General features: G+C 40.7%; 1 protein-coding gene across 2 annotated transcripts in view; it reads right to left on the reverse strand.

The window, feature by feature from the left end:
• LPIN2 (lipin 2) overlaps window positions 1–12,003 on the reverse strand; it is a 96,325-nt gene that overhangs the window by 49,965 nt on the left and 34,357 nt on the right. For both annotated transcript variants that reach the window (XM_066247574.1, XM_066247573.1), the window contains exon 2: window positions 433–633. In XM_066247574.1, coding sequence (XP_066103671.1) covers window positions 433–624 — 192 coding nt within the window. In that variant the 5' untranslated portion in view covers window positions 625–633. The remainder of the gene's footprint in view (window positions 1–432; window positions 634–12,003) is intronic.

The following is a 12,003-nucleotide window of genomic DNA, read 5'->3' on the forward strand; positions in this document are numbered from 1 at the left end:
GATTATAAATAAGATTTTACAGCTTTGTCAAAACAAATAAATTTGGCATTAATTGTCTAAACAATTGTAACATATTTTTGATTATGTCAGTCTATTCCATTCAGAATTGTTGTAAAGGCATTGCCCTAAATATTCTGAAGTGCTAAGATAAAGGGACTTTTCTAAATACACCTTATACTCTCGTTTATAACTACAGTTTCTCTGTTTTGGTCTTCTGAGTGGCAACACTTAATAAGATAATCAAAACAGTTTTCAGTATAAACAATATAAGATTTTCCCTGGAGAGACCTCCTGTATTTAGTAGGGTTTTTTGAATTTAGAAGCAGCTTCAAAATGTAATCGAGGTTGATTTCTCACACCGCTGTATTTCACAACATACAGATGTAAAATAAAAGGCCCAGAGAGCTCAAAGTCGCTGAGCCCTGCACTCACCACTTTTTCTTTGGATCTCAGGACTCCCAGCTTCCCAAAGCGAACGTGGAAAGGTGAACACTGGTAGGTGCCATCCTGCTGCCGCACCACAATGACATCGATACACCCCGACAGGGTGGCTTGGTTAATACCCTTGTAGAGCTCCTTCACAGTGACAATCACCTGCCCAGCCAACTGTCCCACATAATTCATGGTTTGAGACTACAAAAGAAAAGGAAAAAAATTAGATGCAGTATTATCACTAAATTTGTGGACCTAATGACAAAGAAAAAACTAAAATGACTTGAAATTAATTGCTCATCTGTATACCAGATTACATACTATTAGTAGCCTTGATGATTTTGAACCCCATTAGTCCCATGCTGCCACTGTTTCTACACATTTCCACACATGGACAATCCCGGACAGTTCTGTGTATTGGAGGCATGTGTAAGTTCCCTTTCCTTTCCCATCTGCAAGGATAATGCCAGATGCCATTAGAGATTTTTCTGCAAAGTCAAGAACATGCACAGAACCACCAAAGAACCCAGACCACCACCACTGCCCTTCTGCCCAATACTCTTGGGTACTCGTGGCTCTTGTCGCCACTCTGGCCACAGCAGACAAGCAGAAAGAAAGTGACTGCAGAGCATTCCCAGGAGAAACCTGCTGAAAGCTGAGTAAGTTAAGAGCCTCATTTTCTATTGGACTATTAGAATATTATGGTTCGTGTAGATGCATTACATAAACTCTAGTAGGCTAGACTGGGTCTAACCTAATTTATAACATTACTTCCAGGGAAAAATCCCTTCAATGCTACAGCACAACTCACTGGAACACACATTCATGTTACACAAAGTTCAAAGCCAAAACAGGGTTTAATCTTGTTCTTCAACTACAATTCACTATTCAAACCAGGATCCCCAGGCTGTAAAGAATTCTCCAGAAAGGGTCAAAGAAGGGGTGCGTGTACCTGATGAGGTCTAGAAAGCAAATGCTTTATGTCTGTGCCCCATGCCTGCTGTCGATGCAGCTGGGGCCGGCTTTGCCTGACTGCAGAATGGAGAGCACACAATACACTCTGCTGTGAGGGCAGGTGGCGAAGTCTCCCTGGCACCCTGCTCAACTTTTCCACTAATTAGGAAAAAAATAACCCCATCTAGTCCTAAGATTGTCAAATTTCATTGCCAATTATCGAATCTAACATTTCATTCCTTAGACACTGACACCATTCTCTTGGGGATGAGCGGGTCTGCAGACCAAACAGAGAGCTTTCCGCAGCTCTGGCTAACACAGAGGCTGACTTGCACTGAACCAGGGACCTGAGAGAGTATAGTACAGGACTTCATCATAGGCACAGCTGTCTCGCTAAGCCTGGCTTTTGAGGCACCTAGAGCTCAAAGTTACATGCTCGGGGAAGTCTCCAGATCACTATCTATGTTGTCAGGTAAGTCCAAAACTGAACTGGGAGAAAGGATGCCAACCCTTGCGAACACGTAGGGGCCTGCCAGGGCACCTGCCATGGAGAAACTCACCCCTCTCCTTCAAGGTGAGCAAGTGCCCGCTGGCAGTGTCTACATGACTTTTCTCTGCTCCCGTACACAGATGACTGTGTAATCAAAGGCCCATCAGTTTTACACCATGAAGCACAGTAACGGTTCTTTTACCCTGGAAAATTTTTTGAATATTTTAAAGCTAATGCTACCAAGACTCCCAAAATGCACCCACAAAAGGTGCATTTGAATGATGTAAACTTCCTGAAGAACTTAATACTAAATAACCAAATAAAAGGAGGTCCCTCTATGTGGTAAATTCTAAAAGAGTTACAAGTAGGTGATGATACTGGTGTTATCATAATTATTTCTTGAATAAATAAAAGAATGATCAAATGATCAATAAATAAGACTAAAAATATGTGTGGGGAGAAAATGGTGTTTCATCAGAATATTCATATTACAACTCATTATATATTTTAAACTTAATCTTTTAATTTTGAGATAATTGCAGATTTTCATGCATGTAGTTGTAAGAAATAATACAAAATGATCCCATGTACTCTTTACCAGTTTCCCCCAATGGTAACATCTCTCAAAATTCTTCTGCAGTATCATAATCGAGATATCAGCATTGATTCAGTTAAGAGACTGAACATTTCTATCACCACAAAGATCTATCCCACTGGCCTTTATCGCCACACACACCTACTTCCCTCCCCTCCTCATGTCCTCCTTAATCTCTGTCAACCATAAATCTGTTCTTCATTTCTGTGATTTTTGTCATTTTTAAGTTATATATGCCTGACTGGTGGTGATGCAGAGGATAGAGCATTAACCTGGGACGCTAAGGTCCCATGTTCAAACCCCCAAGGTTGCTGGCTTGAGTATGGGATCACTGAAATGATCACACGGTTGCTGGCCTGAGCCCAAGATTGCTAGCTTGGGCAAGGGGTCACTGGCTCATCTTGAACCCTCCTGGTTAGGGCACACATAAGAAACAATCAACGAACAACTAAAGTGACTCAACTACGAGTTGATGCTTCTCATCTCTCTCCCTTCCTGGCTTTTGTGTCTGTCTCTCTCTCGTATGGAGGGGGGGGGAAGGTTATATACTATATTTTTCGCTCCATAAGACACACTTAGGGTTTTAAGGAGGAAAATAAGAAAAAAACTATTCCGAACCAAATGGTGTGTTAAAATATTTAATGAAATACCGTATTTTTTGCTCCAGAAGATGCACAGGCATTTTCCTGTCCACTTTTGGGGGAAAAAAGTGCATTTTATGGAGCGGAAAATACGGTAAATGGAATCAGAGTGTATATGACCTTTTGAGATTGCTTTTCTTCCACCCACATTTTTATGGAGAGTCAGCCAGGTTGGCATGTATGAGGTTTGTTCCTTTTTATTGTAAAGTAGTATTCCATGGTATGGATGTACTACATTTTATTTAACCTGTGAAGGAACAGCTAAGCTATTTGTTTTTGGCTGTTAACAAAGAAAACTGCTATAAGCATTCCTGTATAGGTTTCTAATAAAAAATTTTTTTCAGTTAACTGAGGTAAACACCCAGGAACATGGCTGCTGGACTGAACGGGAACTGCGTGTTTCGTTTTTCAAGACCCTGCCTCCAGAGCTGCTGTACCATTTTATATTCATACCAGCAAGGTCTGAGAGATGCAGTTTCTCCACCTTCTTGGCCAGCATTTGGCATTGTTACTGTTTTTTATTTTAGCCATGATGACAGGTGTGCAAAGATATTTTTTTTTAATTTGCATGTCTCTAATGGCTAATGATGTGAAACATCTTTTCAGGTGATGTGCCACATAAATATCTCATTAAATTTTGTTTCATAAAAGCACAATTAATTTAGAGGACAAGACAACATCTTGTTTGTGACTTCTGGAGTCACAGTGTACAATTTTTATGTGTTAAGAATATCTCTGAAAACAGAAGTGAAATAAAATTTTGTCTGGTGTAGTTTTTTCACTCTTGTACTACAAGTACTTTTCAGCAACCTAAAACAGCCACCGGAATTTTCACAGTCTGTAATTAATACTCGTTCGCATCATGCTTTTTGCTTTCCCAACACGCACATTAATCAAGCAAACAGCACCCATGTAGTCAAACCTTGTATTATTGCCTGACTGATGGTGGCAATTTTGAAATGAGTTTTGTTACAAATTTAAAAAATAACATATCTAATTAAATAGGCCTTTTCTTAAAAGAAACTGAAAATGGTAACTTTTATGCATCTACATTCAGCCATAAGCAAGTCTTATAAGCTAAATGTACAATAAGCTTATTTTCAACTAGAGCATAGAATCCGTAATTAAGTGTAACTATTGTACATCTATTCAAGATGATTTTAATTACCATGGTTGAAGAATGTGCTGTTATACAAGAAAGTCTATTGTGTAAATGCCAGTTGCTAAATGTAGAAAAATACAGTCTGTCAAATGACTGATTTTCTCTCAGCAGATACAAACAGTTCTGTTTATGTTATGAAGGCTGGGAAAACAAAAATAAAGAGAGATTCACTACATCCTGGGAATGAGGGGCACAATTCTGCGAGGTGGGGCACCCCAACCAGGCTGGGGGAGGGGCTTCTTCATGGTTCTGTCTGAGGGAAAAACCGTTGGTCATTGCATGCATGATACCTTAAACAGCTTCCTCTTTAGGTAGAGCCTAGCACCGTGAGACTTTATCCCTATACGCCCAGCCCAGCACTAGCCATAATAAAGTCCAGGGAGGACAAAGTCAGGTCTCTGACACCAGCCCGTCCTGGTCATAGTCTGGGAGAGTGGGACTCTGTGCAGGGGCAGGAAAGACAGATGATTATGTAACACAGCAAGATACTAGCTTTTGAAATAAAACTAAGATGAAAAAAAAAATAGCAAAGTAATGTACATTGTAAACTATTCATCACATTTTATAGTGAATGATAAGAAAAAGAGATTAAAGAGAAGAGAAAATAAATTCAAGAACAAAGAGTGACAGAGACCAAGGGAGAAGGATGCAGAATGAGACATGAAAATTCAGAGAGAAAGTAAAGACACTACCTAATTAGAAAGCTGACTGACACAAAGATGCCCACACAGACAGAGCACCGTGGAGATATTCACAGAGCAGCACCCCTAACCTTCAGGCTTATGAGCACAAAGAAGAACATTAAAGTCCATTTGCTGATTCTTAGAACTGGAAGAATTTATCCAGCACAGTCTTGCAACAAATACCAAAAATGCTTCTGGCACATCTTGAATCATGGTAAAGTTAAAATCATCACAGTAGCAGCAACTACTTTGAGAGCTTACCATGTACTGACTTCTTAAGCTTATACAAGCACTATCAGCTCAGAACCACCTTGTAGGTTAGCATTATTTCTATTTTTAAAGATAACAAAATCGAGGCTTAGAAAGGCTAAGGATTGTTATGGACTGAATGTTTCTTTCCCCAACCCCCAAATTCATATGTTAAAGCCTTAACCCTAGAAATGGGGTCTTCAGGAGGTAATGAGATTTATGTGAGGTCATGAGAACACTGATTCCCCCATGATGGGATCAATGTCTTTACATGGAGAAGACCAAACCAGAATGCACTCTCCCTCCCCCCACCAGATGAGCACATATGAGAAGGTAGTTGTCTACAGCCAGGAAGAGGGCTCTCACTGGAAAATGAATCTGCCAGTACATTGATCTTGGACTTCCCAAACTCCAAAACTGTGAGAAATAAATGTCCATTGTATAAACCACACAGTCCATGGTACCATGTCACAGCAGCCTGCGCTAAGTAAGACTAGTATCTTCTTTAACAACGCAGGCTACACTGCATTTCAGTTTGGGAATACTTCCAGGTGACAGAGACACTCCTTTCACCACGAAGTTCACAACAGTATCTGACAGTCCTAGTTGCTATGTCCACCCGAAATCACAATGACTTACGTACTACCCTCTTCTAAATGACACCACTCCACGCCAGGGTTTATTGTACAACCACAACTAGGTCTCATCTGTTCTGGGCTAAGCATTCTTATTCCTTAAAGTATCTGAAATGACTATTTACTTTCACTTTAGTAACCAACTAAGAGAACTGTCCGTGTCTTTCTTTAACTGAGATATTCAAAGGTAGGCAAAATGGCAGAGATAGACCTGGGAGGCAATTACTGATCACCAAACTAAAAATGAAAAAAAAATCAGTATGTGGCAATCAACTAAAATAGTTATTGGAAGCCAAATGGCCGTTTGTGCATAAAATTCAATAGACCAAATAGTTCTTCATAAAGAAAATTCAATGGTGCCTATAATCAGATTTGTCTTATTAAATTCTTTAAACATACTTTAGTGCCTTGAATAAATGAGTAGCTTTCAAGATTCAATATTTATCAAAAGCTTAAAGCTTTACTTAGCAACTTTACCTGAGAACCAGAGAAACTAAAGTAAATTGCCGTGGTATGTAGCAGAGATCTACAACTGAAACACATCAGTAAATAGGTTCAAATACGGATCTCTCTCCTCAAAAACTGCCCCAAGTTATTTAAAGGTGATATGTTCAATCAAAAATAATGTTTGTGAAGGAAAGAGTAACTACAAAGATACAGGTAGCTATTAAAATATTAGTTTTTAAATTGTTATCGATACAAAATAAGTATGGTCTAAACTGCTCTTTTATACATATCATCAAAATCTGTTTCCTGAGTTTTAAGTTTACCTTCATATACATATTCTATACTAGTGTTACTATATGTAGTTAGCGGAACTACTAACAAACCCACCACCACAGTTGTTACATTGTCCATGTGTATCAAATGCTGTAATAACCTGAACAGTATCTCGTGTAATCTTCACAACTACCCCTAAGTTTGGCATAAGTGTTTCCATTTATGAGTAAACTGGGGTTCAGAAGTGTCCAAGGTCACCACACTAAGTGGTAAGGTTGAAAGATACTTAAATTCAAGTCTGATTCTAGAGCCTATGTCCTTCCCTGAATCTCTAAGTGACAGAAATGCTCTAACCGTGACAAAACCCGCAGATTCCTTGCTGCAAGTGCAATCTCAGAGAAAAAGCAAAGACGGAATACATAATCAGAAAGCAGACTGACACACATGTCCATACAGACAGAGCACCACGGAACTGAAGGATTTCATAGGGATTCCAGCCCTCACTTTCAGGCTCATGCACACAGAGCACAAGAAGAACTCCAGATTTCTTTAGGAACTGGAGTGTTATTTTTACTTAATACTACCCTGGCCACATAAACATGATTAGAGTCCAAAGAAGCCAACCCGTCCTCCAAGCCTCTTCCACATACCGCTATGAGAGTTAGCACTGCCTACTAACGCTTCTGCTAACCCAGAGGTTCAATGTTAGGAAGTGAACTTCCTTGGAGACCTCATGTGATCCGGACTTCTGGACAGCTTTTATCTAAGAAATTGCCCTCAACATTCCATCTAACCTGCTTGCAGATATGAGGAAATGTGCTATAAAGCAACAAAACTTCTAGATACTTCAGGCACGAACACCAGAACACTCTTACCTCATAACATTCCAGCTTACACCCATGCTACTTGACCAAACTCCTCCAGGCATCCAAGCTTACACTCTGCATTTGAGTAGCACTATTTTTTAAGAACTTTTCTCAAACATATCTCATTTGATCTTCAAAAAAGAGAAATTCCGTTATGTAAGGCAGATATTATTCATTTCATTTTATATTTAGACTGAGACAAGATGTTTTACTTCCCACTACTATTCACTAGAATGCAGCTCCGCTGTGACTCAGGGTCCCAACCTTCCTGCTACTGCCCACGCGATGTCTTCAATCTTTGGACTCTCAAGATCAGCTGGTGTCCCTGAGGACAAGAGATCTGAGGGCTGAACTTAAGTCCCTATAGTTCTCCAAGGATTCCAGAGTTCCCTAGAGTAGGGTGTCACTTAGCCTGGCTGAGAACCTGCCTTCCTTAAACATGGGTGATGAAAGGAGCAATGGCATGCACAGCAGCACCTGCTGCAAGTCTCTGCTCCGGGAGAGCAGGAGGGGCAAGGCCTCAGAGGTTCAGCCCACATCCTGTGGGGGCTGAACTCAATCTGGACATTTTTAAACACTTACCATGCACCCAGCAGACACTTTGGGGATCACAATGACCTAAAAATGGTTACAGGTTAGGTAGACACATGGAACAAAGAACTATTCAAAACAAGTGCTGTCTCTGAGCAAGCAGCAAACAGTGCCACAGACAGCTGATGCTAAGCTGAAAAACCCCAGCCTTCCTGGAGAAGCCACTCTTGGCCACTTACAGTCAATTAAATGGCTTACTTTGTAACTCTTACTTTTCTCTTTTTCCCATCACAGCAGAATGCAAACTTGTTTAATTTTTCTTATTTTATATCAGCTGCCTTTTAATATTTGCTTTTTAAAATAAGAAACAGAAAATAGTAGCACAAGAAATAGTCCTTGTCCTCAATCAGGAAGACAGTTCCCAATCCCAGGAGCTTCACAAAATAGGTGGTTCATTAAGCTACACTTGATCTCCTTGGAGCCAAAATCCTTGAGGAAATGCTGACAGCCACACAGCCCCAAACATCCACTCAGGAACGTGGCGGGTCTCTGCCCCACAGCACAGGGTGGCTTTTGCTAGGACCATTTGAGTTCCCCATCTACAGAATCTGTAAAACAAAACCAAAACTCCAAGCAAACTTCATGAATATACCAAGTTCTCCAGACAGCCTTTTTGTCTCAGCAAAGTCTTTCAATGTAACACCTCTGCAGCTTTAATTCAGAAACAATTATGTAAGATGACTGGGTAATCGTTCAAGACACACAACAGGAAATTTATAATCTGTCCGTCAAAATGTCCATTATGCTGACGTGTTTCTGACAGGACTTTAATACAGTCAAACAAAACTGAGCATCTGCCTCATGCCCGGTACCACAGTGAGGCCTCATAATATAAAGATAAATAACATCCCGCCCTCCTTCTCTGAGAGGTCCCTGGGTCTAACAAGAGAAAGGGACATAAACATTTAACTTACATAATGCCTGTGCTAATGCTAGTCTGGCGACTTCTGAGAGGACTAGAGAAAGAAGAAAAACACTGCATGGGAGAGTCAAGGGAGGCTTCAGGAAGCAGTGTAAAAGTGTGTGAGAAGTGTCAGGCCCAGCGGGCAGTCCAGGCGGAGAGAAGAGCACGTGGAAAGTGCACGCTGAGTACGAGGCAAAGGTGAGATACAATGAAAGGTCTTGGACCCATGCCTCAAGTGCATCCCATGGTCAGTGGGCAGTGGCTGTGGTCAGGGAAGTGACATGATGACTTGGAAGTGGGTAGGATGAATGGAAGAGAAGGCTGTAAGCAGGGACCACATCAGAAGCTACTATAACCAATTCAAGCAAGAGATGGCACACTGTAAAGGCAGAGGTGCAGAGGGAACTGAGACTCAGTAAGACCCAATGACCAGCCCAGGGCAGATGTAATGAAAAGAAAGCAGTTGGTTAGGATCATGCCACAATTTCTAGACATAGAGCTAGAAATACATCTTGCATATAATTGGGATGCAGTAAATATTGTTAAATGAATGATCAAAGCAACTTAGACATGGAAATAAAAAGGATAGATTTGGTGGGGAACTTTCTTTTTCTTTTTTTTGTATTTTTCTGAAGTTGGAAACGGGGAGGCAGTCAGACAGACTCCTGCATGTGCCCGACCAGGATCCACCCGGCATGCCCACCAGGGGCGATGCTCTGCCCATCTGGGGCATTGCTCTGCTGCAATCAGAGCCATTCTAGCACCTGAGGCAGAGGCCACAGAGCCATCCCCAGCACCCGGGCCAACCTTGCTCCAATGGAGCCTTGGCTGCGGGAGGGGAAGAAAGAGACAGAGAGGAAGGAGAGGGGAGGGGTGGAGAAGCAGATGGGCACTTCCCCTGTGTGCCCTGGCCAGGAATCGAACCTGGGACTCCTGCACGCCAGGCCGATGCTCTACCACTGAGCCAACCGGCCAGGGCCAGTGGGGAACTTTCTATCAAGAATATTGTTTATTCCATTGGTTCAAAATTTTGTATACATGAAAATCATCCTGGACAGTTTCTAAAATGCAAATTCCCTTGGATCTTTTTAAAAGTCTAATAACTAATACTGAAGATGAGCCATGTTAAGGAAGCATAGCTTCATGTAAAAGCAAGAGATCTCTGATGAAATTTCGTGCCTATTCTTGCTACTTCCAATATCAGTCTGTCATAAAATGGACTACAAGAAGGGGTGAACCTTTTGGTGCTCTCCTGTGTCTTTATTCAGAGAAAATGTGGAGAGGAGTTATAGAAATTCCTTCTGATCTAGCATCTGGACCCAGAAGACTTCTTCCTGAAAGACTAAGATTTTGCCATGATGAGGTATTCTTTGGAGAATTTAGGGTTCTGGTCAATTCCCTGTAAACTGTGATCCAGCTTTCTAATTAGAGCAACTCCATCACCTCCAAGGTTTGCAGGTAGAGCCAGCGATTGTTCTATGTCTAATCAACCTCTTTTTTTTCAGTTAAGTGAAGAAAACTGGCAAGGACCACTCTGCAGGTCAGTATTTCTCAGAGCAGGCTTTGGAGCATCGACAATAGAATCAAGTTTAGGCGGTTGAGAATGTAGTTTCCTGGATGTTGAGTCTTGAGGATCTGTTATCCATTGACTCTGATGGACATCCAGATCTGAGAACTACTTCCAGTCTCTATTGCACAAACTTTGACTTCCTGGTCCTCATTAAGCTTGTTGAGAAAACCAAATTGTTAAGGACTGAACTATGTATCCTAGTCTCAAGACATTATTACTTTAACATCTGATCCAAACTTAACAGACTTTGAATTTTATACACTTTACTGAACAAACAGCTGACCTGATCATTTTATAAGATAAATTCTAGGACTGACAGTTGTTCTGTCAAGAATTCCTTTATAAATATTCTGGCCCTGGCCTGACAGCTAAGTTGGGTAGAGAATCGTCCTGAAGCACAGAGGTTGTTGGTTCAATCCCTGGTTCAGGGCACATACAGGAGCAAATTGATGAGCCTGTCTCTCTCTCTCCTTCTCTTCCTTTCTTTCTCTCTCTCAGAAAGTGAGAGAAAATTTATGTTATAATTTCCTCCTAGTCAATCTACTTACAGGAAAATGCCCAACATTGAAATTCGGTAAGGCACAGCCTACAAGGTAAATGGCAGGTAGCAATAGTTTCATTTTCCAAATGCTCAGTAAGTAACTGAATATTTGTTTTCTTCAGCAACAGAATTGATACAGAGCAAGGAAAACAAAATACTCAATTTTACACCTATCTTTAGATTTCACTATACATAACAAAATTTTGTTTTTTAGGTAAATCCTAAAGCAGAAAGCAGTACACTAGGGCCCTCAACAACTCTTCTCAACCCCCACATCGTTCCTGTGACCAAACTTGTTGCAAACTACCGCAGCTCTATAAAATTTAATGGATCTCATTCCCTCAGTTCTCTGCACTGATTCTCCCTTCATTATTTCAAATTGCAGAATAATGCCTTGCAATGAAGCCTTCCAATAGCTTTTCTTGTCATGACTACAATATGCTCAGTTCTAATCTATTTGTACATGAGGTGACAGATCATAAATGTTACAGGGAACACTGAACCTGACTGGAGACTAGAAAGAAACACAGAAGTAAAATGATTTTAAAATGCAACTGGGAGTGAACACACAATATAGTGTACAGAGATATGTTGTAGAGTTGGATACCTAAGGCTGTATTAATTATGTTAACTGGTGTCACCCCAATAAATTCAATTAAAAATATTTTTAGAAATGCAAGTAAGCATGAAAACTACTAAGCAATTACTTAGTCAATCTTTGTGTAATAGATACAGCTATGAGCACATTAAACTTCTCACTGAATGTCATGCCAACCAACTTGTTTAGTTTGCCCAAATCCTCTAGACTAGACCTACACCTAGTTTTTGAGATGCCTAAAGACAGCGATGGGATGATAACTTATTACCTATGCAAAAAACCAACTGACCAGCAACTGGATCGGATCTATAATACTGGGCTTTTCCTAATCACCTGAGTGAAGTAGTTCAGCTATCTGAGAGTATATAATTA

The sequence above is a fragment of the Saccopteryx bilineata genome, chromosome 11 (genome assembly GCF_036850765.1).
Source record: "Saccopteryx bilineata isolate mSacBil1 chromosome 11, mSacBil1_pri_phased_curated, whole genome shotgun sequence".
NCBI classification, from domain to species: domain Eukaryota; kingdom Metazoa; phylum Chordata; class Mammalia; order Chiroptera; family Emballonuridae; genus Saccopteryx; species Saccopteryx bilineata.